Genomic DNA, 27931 nt, shown 5'->3' with positions numbered 1-27931 from the left:
CACAATAGGAGTTACAAGAGAAAAGTATTTGTGTATTTTATTCTCATAGTTCTTCATGTATGCAATGAAAGTATTAGAATGGAAAAGCTATGCAAAGACATGTTGGTAAGCGCATGCCCAAGTACTCATCAGTTGTTCATCAGTTCATCAACACAGCATCTTCTGCATAACACATGCCTGGAAAATACATCGCATACAGCTCTAAAGCAAAACTGCAGGCCTGGCCATTTTAATCATCATTCAACTTTTCCTGGTTTTTTTCTTCTTTTTTTCCCCAATTCATTTTTCTCTGTTCTGAAACCTGTCAAAGCTTTAGCTGGCAGATGCAGCTCAAAGAGTGAACACTTTGCATACACATGTACTTTTGCAAAAACAGAAGATTCCTTAATGATCATTAATTGCATGTCTTCCCCCTTACCAAGTGAAAAGCACACCTAGTTCAGATATGATGGATACACGCTGCAACACACATATGCTTTACAAAGGAGAGGAATTTCTGTGTACATTTTGTAGGATACAATAGGCTTGACAACATCTTTAAGGTAAGCAGGAGTGACCCAAAGCTAGACAAGAATTTGTCAACATAATTATTTGTTTCTGTTATACTGGCTTCAACAGCAGCCTCTTCCAAGGCAGCACTATTCCTGTAAACCTGCCATAAAGGCTGTGCATACTTGTAATCAACTTGCCAAGACCAAGAATGTGGCTTTACTTGATTGCCGATACAATTCTTTTTGTGACCTTTGGCTGAAATACTTTGCCACAGTTTGCTGGCCAGCCTACAGTACACAGAGAAATGCATTCACTAAGCAAAGTCATATCCCAACACTGATTCACCAATCTCAGACTCAGTGGAGGAATCACAGGACTAGAAGGGACCTCCAAAGATCACTGAGTCCAACCCACTGCAAAGCAGGATCCTACAGCAGGCTGCACAGGTAGACATCCAGATAGGTCTTGAATATCTCCAAAGAAGGAGACTCCACAACCTCTCTGGACAGCCCATTCCAGTGCTCCGTCACCCTCACCATGAAGAAGTTCCTTCGCATTTTGCTGCAGAACTTCCTATGCTCAAGTTTAACCAGAAATTCTGTGTAACTTCCTGCACATGCTACACAGTCACATTCTTTTAATAACTGCCTGATACACTTCACCTGTTAAAAATGCTGCAAATTTAACAACTCATGATGTTAGTGGAAAAGCTTACCATGCAAGTGTAGGCAGAGCTCAATGTTCACATTTCAGACACTTGTGGTTTCCTGAAGAGCTGGATTTGGGATTGAAAGCCCTCATGCCTCCCACCTTGCAACTGACTGGTTTAGGGGACAGGGCAGGACAGCAGCTTTCTGTTTGGCTGCTTTGAGGACAGTTCAGATGCAGGCTCAGGGAGAGCAGTCAGACTTGTGTCCAGTTACTGAACACTACATTTTCAGAGACTTCCAGACATTGTCTCTGAAAAAATGTGCAGTTTCAAAGACTCTGCATCTGGATTAGAAATATAAAAAACAATGAAGAAAGAAACAAAAAGTACTTCTGCACAGTGTATTTCTCCATTTATAACTTTCCACTTGACATGGGAGAGCTGGAAGGATGGCTGTTATTAATTATCTTCTGCAGAAGATAGACATGTGGCACAGGGTAGAAGTCTCCAATTTTAATAACACCACTTGAGAAAAGTCTTTAGGTCCATGTAAAGGCATCAAATACCTTGATACTCTTATTTTTTCTGTGAGAGAAATAACAAAATCATAAATGAGAACCTAAGGAGGAGAAAGCCCAAAGTGCCCTGAGCAGCCAGATCCAGAAAAGGAAGTGACTCTCAGTGCAGGCTAAAGGCACAAGGGCTGCTTTATCTGACAACTATGCAATGTTATGGCTCTAGCAATTGCTTTTACTTGATGTGAGAAATGAGTTGTTAAACAACAGACAGACATCACACAATCAAAACAGGTCTCTTTGCTTATTCACAACCACTTGTCTCATCTTTTCCCAAGGTCCTTTCTAAGAAAGCAAATACAGCAGCATGGCACTAAATTAACCATGACTTTTCTAGAGTGAAGTTAAGGCTGAAAAATCATTAAGACTTAGCAAATAGATCACTGGAAAAAAAAAAAAAACAAAAGAGCAATATAAAGCATAAAGCTGAATTGACGTATAGGCTTTTCTAACCTTGAGTTCTCTGAGGCAATAGCATTTGTAGGGTTTTCCAAAAGCGCAATCACAAGGCAGCATTAAAATTCTGTGCGTGCAGGGATTTCAGCCCAGTGCCAGTGTGGGGGGTGAAGAAACCCACAGCACAGCCAGTGCCAGCAGCAGGGCAAGTAAATTACTTGCAACCAGTGGAAAGAGCAAAAAGAGAAGGGTCTGACTTTTTATGCATGTGTCGTTACTGAGGGTGATGTATGTGTGGCAGGGGAAGCCCAGTAATGCCTGCTCCTGCTGTCAGGGCAGATCATAGCACCCGAGCCCAGATGGTTCTGCCTGCTCAGCACGCAGCAAAAAGCTGCTTGTCAGCTGTTTTGCACCGGGAGGAACAAACAAATGGGTATTTCTGCAAGGTTCGCTGCACAGGGAGCTGTGAACACATCTCTGCTTTACAGTTACAATTGTAGGAGCAGGAACCAGAAAACAAAGGAGAGAAAGAGCGGTGGCGGGCGGCACGCCAGTCACTGAGCAGCAGGTGGAGCTCAGAGATGCGCTCTGGGAGCAGCAGCCCTGTGCTTTAGTTTATGGGAGGCTCTTGACCCAGATTCACTAAATGACACTGCCTTCAGCTGTGTGCAGGACTAATCTCTCCTTTGCTACACAGTTGAGCCGCATACATGGCACTGTGATTGGAGCAGGTGAGCTGGAGGTGGTTGACATGAAACAGAGATTTGTGCTGTCAGTTCCTCGCTTAGGTTCACTGTGTTTTCTAAGCTTCCTTCTCATGCCGTCTGAGTGGCATAGCCGTAGTATGCTGAAAGGGTGCTAATAAGATAGATGACATCTGTTTAGGTCACACATTAGATAGGATTAATGATTCTAAAGACTTTCAAGCTACAGCTTAGTGCTCTGCGATCTGGACACGTTGGTCCTTGGACATGTGATGGCTCAAGACCAGCATTTCCAGAGAGTAAGAAGGGTGGAAGCGGACACCCAAGTGACCACCAAAAGGATATGCACCCATTTCCATTCTCTGACACAGGCCAGCCACGACAGACTGGGTGCTTAGTCCTGCACTGGGACTCCACATAGTTCAGCTGCTTTCCAAGGACCTTTCCTCTGTGCACAGCAGCTTCTGGAAGAAGGTAGTGACTCAGCAGCACTTTTTTTGCGTGTCACAGGGACACTCTGCAGTGAAGTGGGTATGCTCATTTCAGCTTGCAGAAGTGAAAAAGCGCATCCACTTTTATACTGGGCAGAATTTTTGGCTGCAAGTTTCTATTTGAATGAGAAAAGGAACAACGTTGCTGCTAACCCACGCAACTTACCCATCTCTTGCCGTTCACAAACCACATGGCTGTATAGAACTGTCCCCTTAAGAAGGGCAGGAGAGTGGGATGCCATAGACTCCAAGCTCACTCGAAAGCACCCATGCCCCATCCCTCAGCCTACATGCAGCACTTGCAGAATGAGCAGGCCGGGGCCCTACCCAGAAGCTCACAGGTATTAGTCTCCTTATTTGCAGAGGGTCAGCTAGATCTTGTGACCTATTTAAATAACAAGGCTTTGGAAGGAAGCTCAATAAGCATGCTGTGTTCATCATTTCAGATTTATAGTTCTGAATGGAGCAAAAGGAAAGCTTAGACACCAAAACTCTTCTCTCTTAGAGTTCTAAGGTCTTCTAAAAGGGGAAGTCACAACTGACCAATGCAGCAAGTTATATGCGGTTATTTAACTGGTGTGGTGAGAGTTGATTAGAATGACTAATTTTCATCTCAAATACACATGCTGCCACCTTGCCAATTAACAGTATTACTTAGCACTAATAGACTGCTTTCATTTTCCAGGGGCTTAAGACGACAAATTAATCACCTCAGCATGTCTGAAAGGAACAGATGGCAATGAAGTATTAACATTGCAATTTCACAGTTGGAAAAGCCCCCCCAAAGAGGGAGGTAGCAGTGTCCAGAGAGCATCTGGCCCTGCTACTTGTCTGGGGCTGGGATTCCTGTGTCTTGTCTCTGCTCAGGAATTCTGCTCTACTGCAACCTCATCACACACTGCTTTTCCTAAACAAAGCTACACTGTTTGCATTATTCCATTTTTAATAAGGAGTAACATCCTTCCAGAAGGCCTCTTACCTCAGCATGTCTCCAGACAGGTCATTACTGCTTTGGATTTAAAAGACTAAATGTCTATCCAATAATGCAATTAGCCCAGCTTGCCATTATTTCTTAGCAGAGAAGTGATCAGGAAGAAATACGTTACGCAGCCTGTACAGTGGAGATGCCTTTTTTTCCTCTGAAACATTTGTGGTTACCTCTGAGCTCAGAACATGTGATTGCACTTTCCTCCCACTCACACCAGTAGTCTCAGAGGGCCACATGCAACATCATTCCACGGACATTTTTGGCTCAGCAGTGCAGCAAACCATTTCTGAAGCCATGCCTTGAAGTGAAGAGAAACTTATTCCAGGGCAGGCATTTCTAAAGAGAGAAAGAAAAAGAAGGGTGAGATCAGGATTTACGCTGTTAGCAACTGAAAGTTCTCTTCCAACAGCATGAAGCCAAAGGCAAACTGACACTTTCTGGAGAGAAACATACAAATAAATACAATGAATTTAGAACTAAATGATATGACTTTGACTAAGCAACTCTTTGTTTTTGCAGCTTGACTTAACTTTAGAAGGTTTTTATTTAAAACAGAGAAAATAATCTCAAGAAAATAATACAGTCAGATTTTACTCTTTCTTGACAAGCATCCCATTCAGTTATAAATCTACTGCAAATTCTCTTTCTACTTTATGTCAAAATAAAATGTAATGGATTTGGATTTTCATAAGTTAGAAAGCATTCAAAAACAGAGATACAGTTGTCACGTTTACAAGAGAAACACTTGAACAGAGGTCTAACATGAAGAATACTTAATGTACACACTGACTGTATTTAAACTGGAAAAAATGTAGTGAACCCAAATTCCTCTGAAGAGGCATTCATCACACAAACAAAACATTTTATCCATATAGTTAACATTCAGACGAGCAGTATTTTTTTCTAAATCTGCACTAATATGTCTTGTATTTTAATAATTTTCAGAGGCATAGGAAGTCCTTACGTATTTTTGTTACCAGCAGCTTTCTTGACAAATCTTTCAGTTCAAACTGGTTCTGCACTATGGTATACTGAAGTTTTACACTGTGATTTTTTTTTAATTGTTTTTGGGAAAAAGGAAATCTTGAAGCTGCCCATGTGACCAAGGCACTCAGAAGGAACAATCTTCCTTTTAGCTGTACTTTGGTAAAGACACCAAGTCTCACTTCCAGCAGACAGCTGACATTAGAGCAGTCAGGGAACACAAGACAGGCAGAGATTAGATGCGAACTGTTCTCTGTGGTTTATGCCACAACAAAACTGCCACTGTTCAGGATAGATGCACATAAAAAGAACTCGATGGAAATTATTTTTAATATAAGAAAAGCCAAACCTCTTATGATTTGTAGAGTATGATCATGTGACAGACTAATATGAACAGCTTTTGTTTCAGAAAACAAGCAGTCAATAAGTAATTCACATAACATGAGTCATCTTTGGTAACACTTTACATCTGTGTTAGTAAACATCACATCTGTACGTTCAGATTGTAATTCGTTGTAACTACATGAAAGTTGCAGCAGCATCCTCCAACTACACACCAGCTTGCAAAGGGGTGAGTTCTGGCTAGTAATACTGAAATTACATGGCAGAATTATGCAGCAAAAGTTACAATTATCTGTAATATAATATTACACCAGTTTGCCATTTTATCTATAGCTCAAGTCTATATAGTCTTTATAGTCGGCATTAGCGTAAGTTAACAGCAAAATGAATCCCAAAACTAAGGGAGTAGGGTGGAAAGCTAAGAATTTATATTAAAACACCATTTTCTAACTTTGTTTCCTAGCCCTAAATCATGAAAATACTGAAAAATTCAACATTATTTTAAAAAGATGCATCATTTATAAAATAAGTCTAATTCCTTAAAATACAATGTAAAATTAACATAGAAGAATAAGAGTGCTACATTAAATACTGTCAACACAATCAGATGGCATGATGAAGATACAACCATGTGTCCTCTGTTACACAGCCCAACTGTGGGTTTTTCCATGCTTTGCTTTTTGATGGCCACTGAACTTTTCCCACTTATCCATAAGCAGATTGTCCACATGCACTGTGTTAACGCTTGAGAGACAGCATTTATTTACAACTGAGAAAACAAACAAACAAAAAACCCCGACATGGCTGTGGCTGTCCTAGAGCTACCGCTCACTCCGTTGCACTACTTGATCGAGCACAACAGCTTGGATATCTCAGAGAATGCATCATTGTTCTGAACGGTCTTTTCTTCTCCATTTTGTCAGAAGACGGCTCCTTGTTGAGAGGATCCTCTTTGTTTTTCCTGGTCTGTTGAACAGGCTCTGTCTGGAATTGTTCTATTTGAATCTCAAGATGTTTTTGAATGGCTAAACCAAGGACTTCTGGATCCACAGATGCCCCATACACTTCCCACGTCATTCCTTCATCATCCCATCTCACTTCCCGTACCGGAGACTTGGGGGCCTCCAAGTCTTGCTCCAGGTTGACCTCTGGGAACACATGTGAGTGGCCTTCTGCTGCAGCCGCTGGGCTTGTTGCAACAGATTTGCATTCCATGGTTGGGAGAGTTTGTACCTCGGCATCTCTGCGTTCAAGAGCCGGTTTCAGTCCCTTGGTTAAATCATTTGCAGAGGTCATAGTCCACATATCTTTAGTTTTCATTGCTATGTCTGTTATTAGCTGGCTGCTAAAAGCAACACAAGCAGTCTGTGTTTCTGGAGAAGCTCTCTCCAGCTGAGTGCAGTGCGGAGCATGTTGTAGTTGTTCTCCAGGAATGCTACAGCACTTCAGGACTCTCTTGGCATCCAGGCCTGATTCACTTAGGGAAGACACAAGCTTAGGATAGGTCAGAATGTCTGAAGTGGAAAAGGAATGAAGATAGCCAGGTGCTGCTTGCTCTTTTCCCGACTCGCTAACTGAGCATACTAACCGTGGAACAAGCTGTATAGATGGTATGGGCAAAGAATGGCAATAGGCAGGGACAGTGGCATCTACTTTCATACAAGAGTCCTGCCTTATATTACAGGGCACTGCAGAATTGTTATGAACTGCCATCACCATTGGTGAATATGCAGAGTTTGGAATATTACTGTAAGTCAGACCACCATGAATAATTCCAGCGGCTTGACTGAGAATTGTCCTGTTGGAGAAACTGTTTCCAGGCATGTGGGGTCCTAGAACAGCACTGTGAAATCTTCCAGGATCTGTGTAAACAGTTGTATTATGTGGAATACCACCACTGTCAAAGGTATTTGTGGGTACTTTTTGGTCTATAGGTAGAGCTGGAAGATGAGTCACAAGATTTTGATAGTGAGTATTTTCATTTATTTCTGATCCATATCTTTCTGCTTGGAAAGACATCTTCACCACTGATGGACTGTGCCTGCTGCTGGAAGAGCTAAGGCTTGAATCAGTAGCACTGGTTTCTATGTGAGTGACATAACACTGCTGTTTGCAACTGCAGGTTAGGTCTGAGTGGCTTCTCTGGAGAGCAGCTCTTGGTTCATCCATTTTACCCATGCTTTGCTGGTGCTTAAAACAGGCTGAAGAAACATTCTCAACAGTACTGCTCTTTACACACATCTTAGTGTCACCCACTTCCCAGGATGGTGAGGACTGTTCAATGATAAGAAAATGGTTTGTAGTCTTAGATCTGCTCTGTGAATTGTTATCGGGTGACTGACTGTTCATGGTTTGGACCACTGAGTCAAGTCCCATCAACCCAGACTGTGAGAAGGACCATCTAGGACTTGGTACACTTCTGGCATCGCTCTCATGTTCCAGGGTTTGGCAGACAGTGCTGCTGTGGCTTTTCTTAAGCTCCTGTTTGTTGTTTTGCCATTCTAAACTTGAATGCCCAGCACAAATGAGACTTGAGGAGCTCTTTGACAAGGGGTGACTATTGACATTCAAGAGACCATGACAAGTAGAACTTAGCGTGTCCTTGTGGGAATGAGTGTGGAGCTGGTGGCTGTCAGCTGACATGGCAAAAGGAAGAGATCTGCAAGAAATGGTGGGGGAGAAAAAGAAAAATTTGAGAAGGTAACATAGAAAAGTTCTTCATGTTTTCTACTTACTGACAATACTCATCTAAACAACCTCAAGTACTGTCTCCGCAAAATTTAGGAAAGTTCACTCATAAGACCAAGAGATCAAAGAGGGCAAGGCCGCACATTTGGACCTCTCAGTGAGAAGCTTCTCATGTGTTATTTACAGCCTCAAAGAGTCATCTGCCAGTGTAACTGATAAAGGGCATGCTTTTTGCTCCATCTGCCAACCAAGAGCTCGGTTTTTGATCTGAACAGACATCACTGCTTACACTTGTAATTCCATTTTCAGTGTTAACTTCGGTAAGCTAATAATAATAAGTTCATCTTGTAACATTGCCATCACTTGAAATTCACCTGCATTGGCTATTTTTCCATAATGAAATTACACTGAACATGACAGCATTTAAAATACTATTATTTGGAATCACAGAATCACAGAGTTGGAAGGGACCTCAAGGGTCACGAATCTCCAACCCCCCTGCCACATGCAGGGCCACCAACCTCCCCATTTAATACCAGACCAGGCTGCCCAGGGCCCCATCCAACCTGGCCTTGAACACCTCCAGGGACGGGGCATCCACAACCTCTCTGGGTAGCTGTTCCAGCACCTTGCCACTCTCTCTGTAAAGAATTTCCTCCTGACATCCAATCTAAATCTCCCCTCCCTCAACTTCAAACCATTTCCCCTTGTCCTGCAGTTATCAACCTTTTCAAAGAGTTGATTCCCCTAATCATATCTCTGAGAGGTGTCATGCTCAGTGCTTTGCAGTACAGACTTGCAGTTGGCAGCAATATCCTTTAGCATGAAGATTTGCTCAAATTTGGACAAAATTGTATGCCAAAAAAGGCAATCTCCCCTCCTTCATTCATGTTTGCTGAGTTAGCAGTTAAACTAATTATAGGCTCCAACTGCAGCAAGCCCACCCTGTACAGCACACAGCCTCTCAGGCCTATGGGACTCCACTGACTGCTGGCATCCAGGGATAACAACACAAGCATACTTCCTTCTGCAAATGAAATTTCAGACTCTTGGGGCTAAAGGCATTGCCAGGTGCAGCCTCAACATTGCTCTATTTCTAAGAGTGTTTCAGAAGCCCTCAGAAAATCATGATCAACACTTAGAAGAAAAGCACGTGCTGGGAAAGGGACAGGTTTAAAATACTTCCCTCATCTCCTCCTCCAGAATGTTATTTATCCCGCAGCTACTTATGCCTATGGGTATAGTCTGCCACAAAGAGTTCAAAGGAGTCAATAGGATTAAACACCAGAGCATAGCAGTCTGCAAGGCAAAGACCTTATATTTAATCTCTTTACAAGTCAACACCTGCAAAGGCTCTCACACACACTGGGATGAAATGATATTTACTGATGGAAATCCTGTCAGAAATATTCAGTCTCAAATAAAAGAAAGCTTCAAACAGGCATGGTGTAAAAGTGCTACATGGCTATGGAAGCTTTAAAGAGCTCTCTCAGTATGCTCACAAGGCTCAAATATGTATAAATATACACAGATACCAAGACCTCTGTATGCCTTCTTTATGCATCATTTCTGCAGGAACCTGCGTAACCAGAGTGTTGCAAATTTCAGTTTGATTCATGATCTAAACAAAGAGCAGCGACACATTCACTAGAATGCAACAGACCTGACATCAGTGGAAAGAATACCCAGCATGATGTTCAAAATGAAACCTCCAAAGCAAACACTTTAGGATGCTTTTTTTGTCCCACCCATATAGACTCCAACTGCAGCTGAAACCAAATGTAGGGCCACAACCAAACGTGGGCCACAGACCTTAAAAACCAATGTGAACAAACACCAGTCAAGTAAAACAACACCTCATCACATAGTTCAGGACATAGCTAAATATGGGAAGGAAAAACAAAACAAAAGACTAAGAAAGAATACAAAGCTTCATTGAAACAAGATGAACCATCTTTCTTTAGAACAATGCACTTCTCTACCATGTTGAAATCCAAAGTCACGTTTTCACAGGCAGCTCAAATGCTTCCCCATCTATAAGGCCACCTCTTGCTTTCCCCCTCACTCCCTTGTAGCTACAAGCCCTTATGCAACTACCAGGCAGAGCCTTTAGCCAGATGTGCACCCATGGAGCTCTGTGAGAAGGTGATGGGTGCAGAACAAATGTCTATTAGGTCTGGCCTTCACTGACCTCTGCTGCAGCAAAATGTTCCCACTACATTTTACATTAGCATGAGTGAGCACGCAGCTGTGTCAAACTGCGTCAGCTTGCTGACCCAGATTTTTTTTTCCCTCCTTTTTTTAACTGGCTTAGCATTCACTACACCAGATCATCAATCCAGCTGAGCATCCAGCCCCATCAATTGCTAACATCAGCACAGGGAAGAAGCAGAAAAAGACCACCCACTCTACAAAAACAAACGGTGGCATAAGCTCCAAGCAAAGCAGTGCACTCACAGTGCTTTTCTTCCAAAGACTTTGGCATTGACATGCAGTTCCATACTTGCCTTCTCACACATCCTCCTTTCATGTGCGGGCTGCTGGAGCTGATACCCCAGAGTACACAGGAATTTTTGCAAGTACCATACACCTCCCTACAAGAGCTGGCACAGCTCTGCATGTACACACACTAGAGATGCTGCAACACGAGTCTGTACAGATTGCATCCAGCTGATGAGAAGCAGAAGGAAGCCAACATGTCTGGGTGTGCACATTTTCAGCAGGGAGAGGCTGGGGACAGGTGAGAATCATGTTATGCTATTTAGAAAACAAACAAAACAACAAAAACTCTCTACTGTAATTTTATAGTCATGCAGAGACATTGCATTTTGTAAATTCTAAGGGAATCTGCACCTAAATGCACAAATAAGAAAGCATGATCCCTGTTATGAGTATACAGAAAAATGTTAGGCAAGCAGAGAAAGGATTAGGATAGAAATGGAATTAACATCCACTATTTTTGGCTTAGCTTCAGATAGCTTATGAGGGAATCTAGGCTGCTTTCACTAATTCCACTGAACTACTTTAAAGCAACAAATGTGTATTTTGCTATGACTTATGATTAAAGTTGCAACCTATTTAATGCACTAGTAAATTTAGTCTCAGAACATTAAATATCATGTATGTTATCGATTGAAATATTAATAATTATCGTTTCAAATACTTCAGCACTTTTATATTGCTTGCACACACTTCCAAGTACAATTCTGACAGCAATCACAATTGAATATAAAATTGAGTATTTCACTGCTATCACACCATGTGAAGAGGAAACTTCCGTGTGATATTCAGTACCACCTAAGCCAGTATGATTGTATTCAGCTCCTGTATCATGTATTTGGTAGTGATTGCTTTCTTTCCTGCCCTGGCAGGTTTCATAAGAACGTTATAATAAACAAGGCATCCATAAAACAGATCGTGGAATTCATAACAATGAGAGTAACATGGAATATTGGCACGTAGAAGAGAATACATTAATAACAAATCTAACAATGCTTGTATTTCCTCCAATAAGCAAAGTTGATAGTAATACAGCAGCTGAATCTGCTAGCCCTGAAAAGTGGTGGTTCTTTTTCTATTTTGAGTGGTGTCTGAAGCAAAGAATCAGCACCATAACTTAACAAATTCTACCACACTATGATCTACATAAGTACTCTGTCATCACAAAAAGTAGCTATTTTTTGAAAAAAAATCTGAAACAAAATGATTCCTTTCTACATTCTATGCTTTCAAAACCAGCACCTGACTACAAAGTAAGTGATGAAATCAGAGTCAGCCACAGATATGAGAGCTTTAATTGGAATGAAGTTAGGGGATTGGATCCATACCAAAGGTCTAGGTTGGCAGACACTCGTTTTAGGATACTCCGCAGTGAGCAGCAGCTCTTTCTGACAGAACATATGGCTTTATGGGCTGTAAGGTCTTTGCCCAGAATTTGCTACTTCATTTGTACCCTTCTGGCCCTTGACAACCTGCGCAATAACCAGCTTCGTGTGAGAAACAGAACTTCTGCAGCAGCACCATGCTCCAAGACAACGTGTGTTTTGTAGCAAAAGAATAGTGTAATTTTAATGAACTTACAAGATTTACTCGAATAGAAGGCTGCTATATCTAGGTTCTTAACTCTGCTTAATCTTATTACAGACAGCATGGTTATAAATTTGAAAAGGCAAGAACAGTTTATGGTTAAAATAGCAGAAAGTTCATTACAGCCTAAGCGGCAGCTGTTAGTCAGCCATAAGCATTGCTAACACCTATCTGGGACACAACACAACACACACAGAAATAACAAAAGGAACTCAATATCTGCCTAAGCATCCAAGTTACCTTTGGTAGCAGAAACAATGCCGCACATTCACACCTGTTCTCTTCAGGGCTGCTATTTTAAGCAATGCGTCTTCATTATTAGTATCTACAACCAAATTCCTGCCATAGATGATTACTATAAGACAAGTGACATTAAAAAAAATCTTTTCCAGCAAGACACTGATTTCTTTTAGAGCTATACTCTTTTTAAAGAGGCTTATACCAACAGAACGAAAAGAAGTACGGCCGTGTCTAACAAACCTGGTCCTGCCAGGTTTGAGAATTACCAGTAACTTGCACAACGTAAGAAAGGTCTGTTCTGCACTGACTCAAGACTGACTCATAATATGAAGCCTGAGGATCTCCCTCGTACTTCAGTCACCTTAAAGAAATGGTCCATTAACAGTAATCACTACTGTTGGAAGGGGGTAGTAAAACCACTTGAAAGGCATTGGCAAAACAGGATTAGCCATGTTAAAAAGCTTAGAGATTCAAGTGTTTGGGATTTGTTTTTTGTGGGTTTGTTATTTTATTTCTGCGAAGTGTAAGGGCAAGGAAGAAACTGAGAAGTTGAAATTGTGGAAAAGATAGCTCTCAAAAAGGAACTTCAGGTCTTTCTCTAAATTCTGTAAGTAACAGTAATCAGTGCAAACAGATTAATACAGAATCAGGTTGAAACCCCAATTACTTAACCTTTAATCCATCATCTTCCTGTTGGCTTTCCATTTTGGAATAGTATTATATATTTACTATGCCTTGTCAGTTTAAATCTGCTAATGCCATCCTCTAATATTTTAGGTCATTTCCAAGTACCAGGTAGATCTACAAAACAGACCGATCTGGGCATCTACGGACACCATCAGATGCTCACAACAGATCAGTGCAGACTGTGTTTGTGATTGGGAAGATATTTCAGGTCTGACTGTATGTTGTTGCTTCCCCTGCATCACAAGAAGCACTGGTGACAGGGGTGATCACTGTAGTTTCTCCTGTAGGACAAGGAAGATTTGACAGGCTAGAAAACACAAGACCAGAAGAGTTATGGCACTCAGTGTTCAGGCTAGAAAACACAAGAGCAGAAGAATTAAGGCACTCAGTGTTCAGCAAGGCAAAAGCATAGATTACGACTGCAAAATGCACACAGATTATTCACAGCTTCTTCATTTCTGTTAACTATCACTTTTCTTGCCAGGCTTGGCTAAATATTTCCAGTTCTGGCTTTCTCCTCTTTCGACCAGCTGAGTTGACTCTGTGTGTGGCATCAAGATGATATAGATCAAATCCTGAGGTTAACATGGGCAGTCTGGTCATCAAAGACCTCACCAGAAGATCATTAAATAATTATCCTGTCAGAAATGAGTATGTTCAAACATTTGTTCATCCATACACCTCAAAGCAGAATAGTAATGCCAACAGCGTGCATCACCCTCCATTCACCCTCCATCACCATCCATCACCAGCCATTTGAGGGGAGGAGGGAAGAGATCTGCCACAAGCAGATGTGAAAGCAGGCTACAGATTACTTTGGGAATCAGTCTTAGTTGTTCTTAATGCACTTATCCTCTGAAGTGGGTAAAACTCAGCTGTTGGATGGAATCAGGAAAGAGAAATTCAGTAGCCCAAGGCGAACCCCTAGATACACACAGGCTATGAAGTTGTTTAAATCGCTGCACGCTTGAAGGAGTTTAAGCTCTTAGAAGCAGGAAATCAATGCTCAGAACCAAGTGGAATCCAAAGAAAAGGCTGAAATGGCCCTCAGTGAGTGAGCCAGGGGAGAGAGAAAGAAGGAAAACAAGAGCTGGGGAGTCTATATTCCAAAGTGATACTGACAAGGGAGGTGAGCTAAGAAGTATGAACGCAAAGAAGGCTATTTTTATGATAACTTTAATGGAATTCCCAAGAGGGAAATTCACACTGGGCTGTAAATAACTTACTGGGAAAGCAGAGGACTACGCTCTATCACAAGGGAGACATGTGTTAGGTACAGTCCTGATGCCACCACAAGACAGATTGTGTAAGTGTGCATCTTCTTCACCACTGCCCTTTGTTCAATCATCTGTCCCAGAAAAAACTTCGAAGATCTGCTTAGGATTTTGATCTTTTTAGAAAACTGTGATATGCAAAACATTACTGTACCTGCTTGCACACACAGACTGACCACGAGGTACAGCCTGCCCTAGAACACAACTGACAGAGCTAAAATATCATGAGATACTGTACAGTTGTACTTGATGCTTATTGTTAATATACAGACAGCTCTTTTTATTCCTTAAAGCTCTCCTATTCTGTTGGGAGAGTTAAAACTTTTCAGTTAAAGATCAAGTATGTTGAGATGCTTGTGTGATCAGATGGATTCATTAGCTGAAGCTTTAATTAGCATGATATCATGCAGCACTCATGCAGAACTATGCTTACAGTGAACAGTGTATGCCTACAGAAGTGCTACATTAATATAATTGCCTTGCTGCTTTAAGCAGAACAGAAACTGTTAATTCAACTGCCAGATTTACGCTAGTAAGAGCTGCTAGCTACTGATATCCACTGGAATAATAGAAGTCCCATGAGAAAAACATTTCATAATGTTTTTAAGAAATTAATCTTTAATGCAGAAAATCTGCAGTGACCAATCCACATTTGGATTTCAAGACAGGCATTAGAGTACCTTTTCTTCTTCATAGCAGAAGGTTCAAAACCTACTCCATCACATGTATGAGGGAACAGAGCTGGTCTGCTGTCAAATGACTCATCCTTCTCTGCCTTTCTGGGTCCACTTTTAGTCACAACAATGTGTCCCCACAGTAAACTCACTTCAGTGGAACTGTGTAAAAACACACGGCTATAGCTTGCTCTTCATGCCTCCACCCATCTTGCCTGTGTGTGCAAACTGCATGGCTCACCACTGCTTGTGAAGTATCATGAACGTAAAAATCATACAGAAAACCCAAAGTCTGTCTACGGCTTGTTCCAGCCTCAGAGTGAGGAAGTACCACTACATATCAGTGCAACCTGCTTACATGAGGCCAGCAGTTTGCACATCTAAATTCCCACCCAAACATGAGTAAGTCAGGTATCCACTTGTAAATTCACATGTCTTAGCAGAAAATACTCAAGCTACCTTCTTTGTTGTTTGCTTGAAAGCTTAATAACAACAATGGAAAGAGGTGAACTCAGCTTGGTTTAGCCTCCCCTGCCATATGGATACCCTAAGCTTTGCCTTCAGGATTGAGCACTGTAGGTAGTTACTGCTGATTGCAAGAGCAGTAAGATACTGTGATGCTCCACTCTGACAAATTAAGGTGCCTCTGATACCTAAAGCGAGTCCATGGACAGCCTGCAAGCATGCTGACAGGAAAAAAGAGGCCAAAGTGCCAAGCCTTCATATAATATGCCCTGTCTCCTAGATGATCTTATTCACTTGGACTCTGTGTTACACTGCCAGCAACCACAGCTTTAGAGCTAATCAGGGTGGCAAACACAGAAATCTCAAGCCTGACTTGAAAACACTACTTGCTAGCTTAGGGCACAGCAGCTTCATTGTCCACGTATCACCATTACTAGCAGAAGGATGGCAATTCCTATAGTGACATCAAGCAGAAATAGTGGTGACATAAGCAAAGGTAACATAATCTGAAGATCTTCGAACATCTGTGATGTCCAGAGAAAATGTTTACAGACTGAAAGATGCCTCAATTAAAACGATCAAAGGTGGTACATTCTTAGATGTGTAGTAGCACTTTTCTTCTGCCTAAATCAACTTACCTAGCAAACTACCTAGCAAGACCTAGTAGTTAACCCTCAGTTCTTGTTCTTTCATTTTCCTCTGCAATATACCAAGGTTAATAAAAAACACAAATTCCTTATTAAAGTTAGTGTTTATGAATTGTATACGAAATACTAGAGAACAGAAAGATTCAGAAGGACAATCTAACTACAACCTGCAATTACACTGAGCAGTGGTGGGGAACAAAAGAGGACCACTTCCAAATTATCAAAAATAATTGGTTAGTGATTAGAAAGAGGAAACAATTGCCTCCTACTTCTTTGTTTACAGATATATGGTATGACCCTCAGCAAGTCATTCACTTTGTGACTCAGTTTACTCATCTGTGACTCAGAGATTAGATGCAGAAGCCTCTGATGTAGATATTTAGGGCTTAATTCATGATCACAGAGCACTGTAAAATCCCGGGATAAAAGATACTAGACATTGAGAAGAGCATATTCTAGTCCTTCTTTACTAATATTTGCAACAGCAAATATTTCAATAGTTCAAGCAAACAAACAGCATCTTTTATACAAAATCCATGTTGCACTTGCAGAAAACTTCTATCTGGTCAAGTTTAGGACAAGGGATTCCTAATAAATAAAACTAATATTAACAGTAGTTTTATTTCACCAGAACCGAGAGAGTTTCTTAAAAGGATGTCATCTATGTGCTACAGATCATATAATGTAGATAATATACATGCTAATAGCAGCTGTATTATGTAGCAAGATTTATTACAAGTAGATTCACTACATTTTTTATAAGCAGAGCTGACACAACCAGAGATCGTGTTGCCTTGCAGACCTTTGTTCATTTGCAAGCTTTCATCTACTTGGATGAACTTTTCACTCTGGCAGAAGCTAGAGAAGCTTCTTTAGCAAATTTAAGGTTGGGTTCACACTGCAAGCTCTGTTCAAGGGGATAAGTTGTTTACACATTTAGTCATGCAGGAAAGGAAATGGACTTTAGAAGGTCTATTCAATCATGTTTGATAGCACTGAAAAGTTCCTTTTGCCCTAGTGTAGTATAAGCTACCTTTAAACTACAGAAGCAAAGAATACAGCAGAAACTGGGGAGAGTAAACTTCTCAAAACTGATGTTTTGCCAGGTAGTAGTTATGCCAAAATGTGATGTCTCAAAAAAGCTTTCCCAGTTATTCTGTAGTCTAATCAGATCTATGCAGGCAACTGTTGTCTATAGCTTTCAGAAAAAAAGAGTACCTTCTAATCTCTCAAGAATAGAAGAAAAGCATTAGAACTTGGATAGAAGAAGGTCTACATTCACAAAATGCTACCCAAAGCCTTTGACATCAGAGATCACAGGGAGAAAAAACAAGACACATAAAAGCAGCAGACCAAACTTGCAATTTTTAGCTCAACTTCAAGTGCATATGAAGAGCTTCCTCAAGAGCTTTTGTTTATATTCTTCTCCTCTTAGCCAATTTCAACCACAAAACGAGCTGCAATAGCCTCCACTTCCTTATTAACGCTTACTCATGTTCAGACACACAAATACAGAAGTCTAAAGAGAGGAATTCAGTAGCTGCAAGACAATGGAGGTTCCTCTCACCATCAGGGTAAAGGCAGATCCCACCTGTACTACCTGGACTGTTAGAAGAGCTCATTAAGCATCTCCTATTAACTACTAGCAACAAGATACCAATTATGTAAAATCATTTGATGTTATAGGAACTTTTTGCCATTCAAGCATTTTTGATGTATTCAAGACCAAGGTGGACAAAAACCTAAGAAATCTCATCTAGCCTCATAGCCATCTCTGCTTTGAGCAGGAATTGCAGAAGATGAGCTCCCAAGGTCTCTTCAAAACTGAATGATTCTGTTATTTCTCTTTTCATCATCTTATGTTTTCATTTTGCAATGACAGATCTTCTTTAATGGCTTAGTAGAATTTGCAGCTTCTACAAGGTAAAACAGGAACGAGTTTTGGCAGGTCAGAAGAGTAAGCCTAGTACTGTACAGACAAGGAGATACATATGAAAGAGGCAACTCCAAAGGTTTTTTTTTCCAATATGTCAGGAACTTCTTTGTTGCTAAAAAGCATTCTACTCTTTCAACAGTTTAAGGGCTATTTCAGAACCAAGAAAAGCTGCTGAAACAGGATGCATCTTTGTCCTTGACAACATTTCAGGACATACTTATCCACCCTGCATATTCACCCTGCTCAGTCACAGACACTGAACTTTCCAGCAAACTCTTTGCAGGAAGAAATAAAATAATTTCAAAAGCCTAAAAATAACCAAGTTCAGACCTTGTGTATTCACCATCTCTCCAACTTGCACACCAGGTTTGTATAGTTCATGAGCTGAAAAGGAAGTTTTGTCCAGTTCAACTCAGATGAACTGAGTTCTGTCAGTCTTATGCATTGTTGACTGGAGTAAAGCTTCTGCAAGCCAAATGAAGGTCTCACATTTGCTCAATCCATTAATCTTCGTAGGTGTGCCCTTGCTAAAGATTAATTAGCGAATATTCTGTAGAAGGAGAAAGTCTCCCGCTCCTTTCTCTGCTTCGTATCAGATGCACAAGAGCTAAGCCTTAACTTCGGAAGATACCCGACACAGAGCAATAGGTCATTTCAGAGGTGATCTTTTTTCGGATGCTTCATAGGTGCAGAACAGCACTTTGAAATACTCATGCACTTGATGCTCACACTGAACACCAAGCTGGCCAAGATGTGGCTGATGATGTTTTCATTTAGCTAGTCTGCGCCTGCTCCCGAGTGAGCGTATATACTTCAGCAGTCCCAAAGTGATATGTGGAGGCTCTTGTTGCTAAGAAGAATTGCCCTGAGCGGAACTTTATTCTGAAGTCCTTTAACACCTTTGGTAAAGGAAAGAGTCTATCTTCCCTGCCATTTACTACTAAAGAGTCCAAGTCCTACAGGACTGCTCCTCACATATACATTGGCTAACAGCTGCATATCTTCAGATGAATTCAATAGCAGCTCATTTAACATCTCTCAGCTAATTGTCTTCTCATGGTACCCCTCCACAGATATTCCCGGCCGCTGTACTCCAATATTTATTTTCATTCCTTGCCTCTTTTTGCTTTCACAGAAACAAGATCTCTCTTGCCAATGAAGCATCACCTCCCCACTCCACATTCCACAAAACGAAAAGACCACCAAGAGTTTGGATTATTTACATATTCTAGACATTTTAATAGCTAAAAAGCACTTTCACATAGGATGATGTACATGCACACACCTCTATCATTTATGCAAGTTAAAAACCCATCGGCATTGGCTGACTACTCTTAATATACAATTGAGTAAACATCAAGGATTTTACCTTAGGAAAGAACATCAACATGATGCTATTACAGAAATGAAAGCAGTTTCAGCCACCTTCATAACACTGCTTTCTACATGCTTATTTGTAGAGTATGATAGTTTACAACCTCCATCTTGCAAAGGCCAAAATTACAGAAATCCTTTTCTCATTCCTATTTGCTTCCCCTGTAATTCCCTTATTACTGTACAATGAAGCCACAAGAATTGACTAAAATGCCAGTGCTCACAAAATCCATGGTGCTGCTCATCATAGCAGGGGAAAAATAAAAAAAAAAATTAAAAAGTGAGAGTAATTATAATATTATTTGCAGCCTATGATTCATGCTATATTGTTCTTGGGAATAGACTGGTCTGGGACTAAAACCATGCAAAACATTGCATACAGCTGCCGAAGACATATCACCCAGTCCCTTTAAGGTCACTTGCAACAATAAAAGCATGGTATACAGTAACAGCAATAGATTTTTGGTTTTTTTCTGATTCACTGGAAAATGCTTATGGAAAATGAATAAATACCATTAACAGAACTCTCTTTGAAAGCTGCTTTCCTAGACTGCATTCTCCTGAAAGATGTGTAACAGCTGGCAATACCCAAATGCAAGGGATCGATCAAATACACTCCATCTTCATATTCAGCCTCTAATCTCCAGAAGAGTTGCTGAAGAAGAAAGAGGATTTTGCTGCTCTTCTGTACAGAATTATTCTGCAGAAAATATAACATTATCTGACCAGTATAGCAAATACTGCTACACATCTGGAGTGCTTTAAAGCAACCTCTAACGTACATCATTTTGTTGTTGCTCTAAACCAAGAAAAATCTAACTTTCATAAGTATAATAATCATAAATAATGATTTTTCTTTGTTCCACTTCCCCTCATATATTCTTGTTTTTCAAGTTTATTTTGAAATAATATGGTTTACCGTGTAAGGAAAAATGTGGATTTGGAGTGGTTAACTAATGGATATTCATCAGATTTGATGCCATAAGCCAGCTCAAATACTACAATACTGTATGGCATTTACAGCTCCTGTTGTTTGTGCAGCCCTAGGAAAGCATCAGTATCTACACTCTAACTACAACTCTGCAGAGCAAAGCTCAAGTGTAAAAATGTCTGGGTAGCAAAATCAACAAAACCTTACCTTCAGAGAACAGTGCTTTTCCAGAGTGACTGAGCCATGGCATAGAAAACAAAGCACTCAACAAATCCACCCTCTTAAACGAAACCTCCCCCTAACCTAATTATTACACACACAGATTCCTCAGATCTTACTACAGTCCTACTACTTAACTTTAAACGTGCAAAAAACTACTTGCAGACTCATCTGCATCCCGGAGAGAGGAAATCACTGATATTTTTGTGTTGGCTAATTACATCGAAACGAGAGTCACTGGAAAAAAAGATCAAAATCTTTGTATGGTTCATCATTTTTATGCAAACCTCTATTATGAAGAATATCCAATAGTTATCTTCCCAGCCAATCTGTTATGCTTTAAGTTCTGAATGCAGAAATAAACACTGGCTTTTCAGACCCCTTTTAAACCTCTTCCCCCAAACCCACAAGTGCATCAGCACAGATTCTTACATTTAATCACAGGTTAGGAACTGCAACGTATGCACAAAACAGTCTTCTACAGTGATTTCTGATGAAAAACACTGACTAACAGCAATAAAAAGCCAAACCAAATTGAACTTTCAGAGCCTTTAAAAATACAAGTTCCTGTTTGAGATGAAAACATTAAAGGCTGTCCTAAATAGTAATTGATTATTTACTCAGGAGAGAAGAGTGTAGAAACAAAGCTGACATTCAGAAGGATTGAAGCATTTCCCTGTTTTTCTCCCAATGTGAGGCATTAACCTCTTAGGAATTAAGAAACCAGCATATGGTATGCTTGGTGGTAAAGAAAAGAAACCATTCTCCAGTAGATTAGCACCAAAAAGTAATACTTAAAGCCATATATAATCTAGAAATAGGGTGACAAGTCTATTCTACCAATACTTGCTACCAGGCATATACATGCACACCTCAGTTAAAACACAAGCACAGCAAAAAAAAACCATCCCACAACGTGTAGCACTATATTAAATTCCATTAAAGTTCTGAGCCATAGGTCTCATTTTTTACAAAAAGAGAGAACTACAATTTCCTTGGCTTTTTAGGCTTTTTACCAACCCCCTGCTGCCAGCACAGCACTTACAGAAGCCTGGCTCTGTCTCTGTGCAATTCCTCTCCCTTCCCCTCATCTGCTTTGTTACTCTCCCGTGGTCCTTACCTTGCCCCTACTCACAGATGGCACATCCAGCTTCCCTGTCCAAGCTACTTGGAGGGGATTTAAAATAGATGCTCAGAAATTTGTGGAGAATGAAAGCCAAAAAAGTTCAGATTTCCTTTAGAAATTGGGCTCTTTGATCCGCCTGATGCTGTTGACACTAAGGTGAGTATATAAGGGGAAGGAGGGGGGATTGCTAGAGAGCATCAAAGGCAGGAGACCGGGAGATGGGGTTTCCTCTGCCTAGAGGTGACGCCCCTTCCTGCCTCCCCCCTGGCTGGAGAGGAAATAAAATGGAGCTTAGAAGGGAGGGAGAGAGATAATCCTGCAGCTTCATCTGATTAGAGAACAGGGCCTGTGCAGAGCCTGCAGAGCCAGCAGTGCCGCCAGGGAAGCACAGGGAGGGGAGGCAAAGAGGGGCAGGAAGAGGAGGAGCAGAGAGAAGGGGATAGAAATGAGGGAAAAAGGGAATGATAGAAGATAATACAGAGGAGCTGGCAGCTGGGCCAAGCTACCCTGCCTGTGTTCAATTTCTACCCTCATGGAAATGTGAAAACATCAGTAGGGGACACTCCCTGCTTCTGGTAATCTAGAGCATAAACAAACAGAGAAGCAACCACACACACACACACACACACACACACACACACAGAACAAAAGACAAACCCAGAATGCACCAGTTGTATGGGTATGGACTGGTGACTAATCTGTCCCAATGGATTCAAAAGACAGAATGTTTGAGCTGACTGGGAGAGATGGGAAAAGTAATCTGCCACAAATTGCTGCACCTCATAGGGCACCCCCCGACATGGCAAGGTTCTCTATCGCTGCTCCCGTTGAGCATCCCCTGTCCAGTCCTGTCCTATTCTGGTGGGAGAACCCCGCCTTGCAGGCCACTTTGTTGGCAGAGGGGGGCCACAACCCTCCCCCCCACCTAATGCTTTTGCATACACAAGATTGCAGCCTGAAGCCTTCAGAAACAAAGTCATTTTCTATATGCTGTCAGGTTTTCTCTTAAGAAATCCTTCACACACACACTGAGCAATTGCTCCTTTGGCTGCAGGTCAGAAGGCATTTCAGGGGTTAAAAGCCATGCCTAGGTCAGCAGCAGCCTTCTGACTTTATTTCACTCGACAAGTTTATTACAGCAATGAAGCAGAGTAGGCATTTCAAGTCAGCAGCTTGTGCTGACCTTGTGCACCCTGCAAGGCTAGAAGCAGAAGTTCCTTGAACCCCTTTGTTCCAGAGCACTCCTTTTGTGGTTCCTAGCAGCTCAGGCAAACTCCCCACAATGCTATAGGACTTCGCAAGCGCTGCTAGAATCACCAAGGTTGGAAGAAATCTCCACGATCATCCAGTCCAGCTGTGCACCTACCTCCAATATTTCTCCACTAAACCACAACCCTCAGCACAACATCCGAACGTTTCCTGAACACCCCTATGGACAGTAACTCCATCACCTCCCTGCGTGGTCCATTCCAGCACCTGACCATTCTTTAAGAGAAGAGAAAATAAATTTTTCCTGCTATCCAACCTGAACCTCCCCTGGCACAAACTTAGACCATTCCCTCTAGTTCTACTGCTAGTTACTTTCTTATTCCAACAATAGGTGTTGGCTGAGGTGCTGAGACATGCCCCAGCACTTGTATAACCCAGCACTGTTCTAAGGATACAAACTGAAATGACTCCATGCACAATCCTTCCAGTCAAAAGCAACTTCCAAATTTGTCTCAAGTTGTCCCATATCCCAAGAACATGTACAGAATAAACGTGAGGATCATAGCATGTTTTCTTTAAAACCTTTACAGGATAGAGTCGCATAGATTTCCCATCCAGGATTTGATAAGTCCAGAAAGATTGACAGTTTTCAATGAAAGCATCAAAATGTTCTTACTGAGAGATACTGGTGACCAACTGTTACCTGAACAGCATACCTACCATTGGCACATATAACACTGTGATGGGTACACAGCTTTTTAATTTTTGTGTAATTGGAAAAGGCACAAAGATGTCTCAAATCCAAGTTTGCAGAATTTATTCTGCTTCTTTCTTTGACTAAGTTCACAGTTGCAGGAAACCAAGAAGCCAATATGGTGTCCTCAGATACATTAGGCTAACTCCAGCCTACGTTCATGAACTTCCTTAGGGAAGAAGTGCCTCTCTGAGCTGACTCACAAAAATGCTGCTTGCAATTTGCTGGTATCTCTGCCCACAGGCTTTGTTTGCAAACCCCGGAAGGCTGCTATTTCAAAGCCACTTAAGCCAGTGAAGCTGCACCTGCAACCAGGTCAATTTTAGTTTAATGCATTTCTGAAACACCTTCCAGTCTACAAGAAAACATAGCCCTCCAGGAACAGCATACTGTCTTAGGGGTAAACACTGCTCATTTGCCTGAATGTCATCTGTCACAGCCAATTCGGATCAGGTCTTGGACACTGCCGTTGTAAAATATTTTTGAGTGCTTTTTAAGACTAGCAGCACTGCAGAACAGTCTGTATGAACTTTCAAAAAGCAGCTAATGCACCCCAGGCAAAATAAACTTTCATTATGCACAGAACCAGTTAGATGCTCTTCACTCCAGATACTGCTAGCCCGTACTGAAACTGGTGCTCTAGTATACAGTGCCAGATTTTCAGCTTTTGCTAAATGTTAATCTGAGTGCTCATGACAACCCAAAGGACTTTCAGTCAGACCAGCTTTCATGGTACTTTAGGCAAGCAAAATACATCAGAGATCACTTGAAAGCATAGAACTGACAATTTGCCTTCAATTTGACATAGGCAACACAGTTTAAATGAAATTGTACGAAGAAAGCAACTCTATCAGATAAGAAACAAACAAAAAAAAGGTCAAAATAAAATTATTCACAAACATCTGTAATTCAAAGATATCACAGAGTGGCCTGCATTGGAAAGTATCTCAAGGATCATGAATCTCCAACCCTTACGCCACATGCAGGGCCACCAACCTCCACATTTAATACCAGACCAGGCTGCACAGGTCCCATAAACCTGGCCTTGAGCACCTCCAGGGATGGACGGGGCATCCACAGCTTCTCTGGGCAGCTGTTCCAGCACCTCACCACTCCCATAGTAAAGAACTTCCTCCGGACATTCAACCTCAGTCTTCCCTCCCCCAACTTCAAACCATTTCCCCTCATCCTGCAGCTATCAACCCTTTCAAAGAGTTGACTCCTCTCCTGTTTGTAGGCTCCCTTTAGGTATTGAAAGGCTGCATTGAGGTCACCCCGCAGCCTTCTTTTCTCCAGTTAAAGAGCACTGATATTTACCAACAGAATCCATCTGAACACACACTGACATTCTACTTAAGAAAGCAATTCATGGTGTATACATATATATATGTTTAACTTAAAAAGAAAGCTACAAAGCATCCTTCCATGTCGAGGAGTTATTTAGGAAAAGGAGTGCCCCAAAGGCCAGCCCATCTGTGGCCAGTACGATGAGCCTCTCTAACTTATTTTTCCTGTGAAAAGAAAGATGATTTGTTGGGTTTATCTCATCTGTTCACATCATAAGGTCAATCATGAAATCTGGCAGGTCACCGACATTCAAGCTTCTTGGGAATAATGCTGTAATGCTACTGACAATTTTTTCCAAGGAGCAGCACAGATGCGGTACACTTATTGGGGGATTAATCTTTCCGAAAGCTTTCAAGGCTTTTTAGTACTGAGAAAACTGGCATTTTAGAGCCACAGCATCTATTTTTTTTTCCTATCTTGCTTTTGAAAGCACCTTGCTCAACAAAGCAGAGCAGTTCTTTCACCTTGATTTTGCCCTGGCAGTTTAGAAGGCAGCCTGCTGGTATAAGCAATCTCATCTGTTTCAAAGACTTTTCCTTCTGTTTTACCAAAATAATAGAATAACAATTGATTATGAAGAACGCAAACAAGATGTATCTTTTAGGCATATTTTGTGTAAACCAAAGATTTCATGTCAGGAAACCTAGAATTTCATCTTAAAACAAGGGACTGTTACTCTGCTCTCACTTCTGCTTTGACCAGATCTCACTTCCCACTGTGCACAACTGTTGTTCTCCACTGTTGCTTAATATCCAGCAGGAAAAAAGTATTACATAAAAGCATATATGGAAAAAAAGAAAAGAAAAAAAGAAAAAAATGCACACACACACAAAAAAGCCCCACTGCGAAAAACAAACAAGCAATCAAACAAAACCAAGCAAAAATGGTTCCAGCCACTTCTAGGGTAGCTTTAAGCTGCCTCTCATGCCACGAGAGCTTTGCCCTTTTTGAGAATGTAATCACATGTTTAGATTCACTCCCCATTTTGTTGCAAATCTTCCATCTGTTCTGTTAGGTGCCTGGGTTCTCAGAAACACAAGAACAGGGAGCAGAAAAACAAACAGGACAAAACATTACTCTTTGAGAATGGCAGTAATTTTAATCTATGTCTTAGGTCTGAAGTCTTCTCAAAAGCACATTAGTGTATACAATAATGGTCCTTAGTTTCCTTTCACAAATATGAGTCAAATAATTAATCGGTCTTTGGACAACAAACAGAAAAAAGAAAGTACTGGTGTCTTTTCTGGGTTGTAGAAAAGCCCCCTCATAGCGGGGGCTAAGTGCTGTAAACAAAGCCTGCTCCAGAGACAGCTGGCTCTGCTTAATGACAGCCAGACATCTAAATAAAGATTTGAACTTCTATGCCTCAGTTTCCACATGTAAAATGAGGAAACAGTATCAGCAAGAAGCTGGGGGAAGTACCAAGGAAAACACTGTACAAGAAGAAAACTGCAGCTTGGAACATAATTCCCCACTCTGAACCACTTTGAAAAAAACATCGCTGTGCAGCCCCAAGAAAGGTATTTTTTTCTCATATGACCTGGGATATTCCCAAACAGTTTGGCTCAGAGTCATCACAGTGTGGTTGTCTGGTGGCCCATGGCCTCTAGATTAACATTCAACACTCTTAAACCAGCCTTCCTCTCCCTAGGCAATATGCTTCGGCAGCAAATCCATCTCCATCTCTGACCTTTGCCTTGCTCTGCTGTTCTCCCTGATATCCCTCAGGTGAGTTGAGAGATCAGGATGTGTGGGGAGAGAGCATGACAGAAAGGCAGATGGACAACAGAGGCTTCAGGATATTCAGAGGAATGTGAAGAGGGCTTTAGATACAGTCTCTGGAGCTGCCTTTATTGGTTCGCCCTCATAACAGCAGTGATCCTTGGTTAAACAAAAGAGAACAAATTATTATGCAACTAATATAACAGGGATGGCATTCCAAATTAGACACAGAGAGCAACAGTACTGTGCATGAAATATGGCATGCACAACTCAAACCTGTAAGGTAGTACACACAGATCTCCGAGCAGCTCCACAGCAAGGAAACAGTGCTATTTCAAGTTAGACCAGTGCCAGAGAGAACTCAGTGAGAAGGACTGTAAGCCTCAGGCTGGATTGCCCACAGTAATCTGCAGGTTTGACTCTGTGACGGATTGAAAAGCAGCAACAGTGTTTATGCAACAAAATCTTGTTCTAAATCCATTAGTTTATGTAACCTTTGCTCATGGACATACTGACTCACAGGTCTCAGGAATCCAAAGAAAATCTTTAACTCTCTCCCATCCTTCAGTCCCCCTGGTTGCCAAATACACAGAATGTTCAAAGCTCTCATTCATTCTCTCTGAGAAAAAAAAGTAGGTTGATAGGACAAAAAAAAAGTACCAAGTCCTAAAAAGCAATGTGCTTCTCTGTAAACACAATCCAAGTTGTATAATACATTGGATAACAGCAGGCAGGTGTCCTTCAGGTTAGCATTTCCAAAGTCGTGCTGTACCACCGGACCTCAGGCTGGAAAAGGAACAGAAATGGTCAGATTGGCTCCTAGGGAAAAAAAGTGTAAGCAGTGGGAGGAGCAGGCAGTGTGCAACAGGCTGCAGCAGGCAGGCTCGGTCACTGCTAGCCTGCACACATCTGCTTCTTTTGCCACCCCCCC

General features: G+C 41.4%; 1 protein-coding gene across 5 annotated transcripts in view; it reads right to left on the bottom strand.

The window, feature by feature from the left end:
- Positions 1-4286: 4286 nt before the first annotated feature.
- Positions 4287-27931, bottom strand: part of GPRIN2 (G protein regulated inducer of neurite outgrowth 2) — a 27224-nt gene continuing 3579 nt past the window's right edge. For 2 of the 5 annotated variants that reach the window (XM_042818872.1, XM_042818871.1), the window contains 3 exons: positions 27661-27786; positions 5260-8280; positions 4287-4631 (listed from right to left, as the gene is read on the bottom strand). In XM_042818872.1, the coding sequence (XP_042674806.1) occupies positions 6450-8264 (1815 nt within the window). In that variant the 5' untranslated portion in view covers positions 8265-8280; positions 27661-27786 and the 3' untranslated portion in view covers positions 4287-4631; positions 5260-6449. Of the gene's footprint in view, positions 4632-5259; positions 8281-20830; positions 20908-21962; positions 22197-27660; positions 27787-27931 lie in introns of those variants that run through there. The other 3 variants (XM_042818870.1, XM_042818874.1, XM_042818873.1) reach the window with 3 other exon arrangements.

Source organism: Centrocercus urophasianus, unplaced genomic scaffold, assembly GCF_019232065.1.
Source record: "Centrocercus urophasianus isolate 14NV4802_14NV808 unplaced genomic scaffold, USGS_Curo_1.0 seq_17, whole genome shotgun sequence".
Lineage (NCBI taxonomy): Eukaryota > Metazoa > Chordata > Aves > Galliformes > Phasianidae > Centrocercus > Centrocercus urophasianus.
This window is presented reverse-complemented; position numbering and strand designations above follow the sequence as displayed.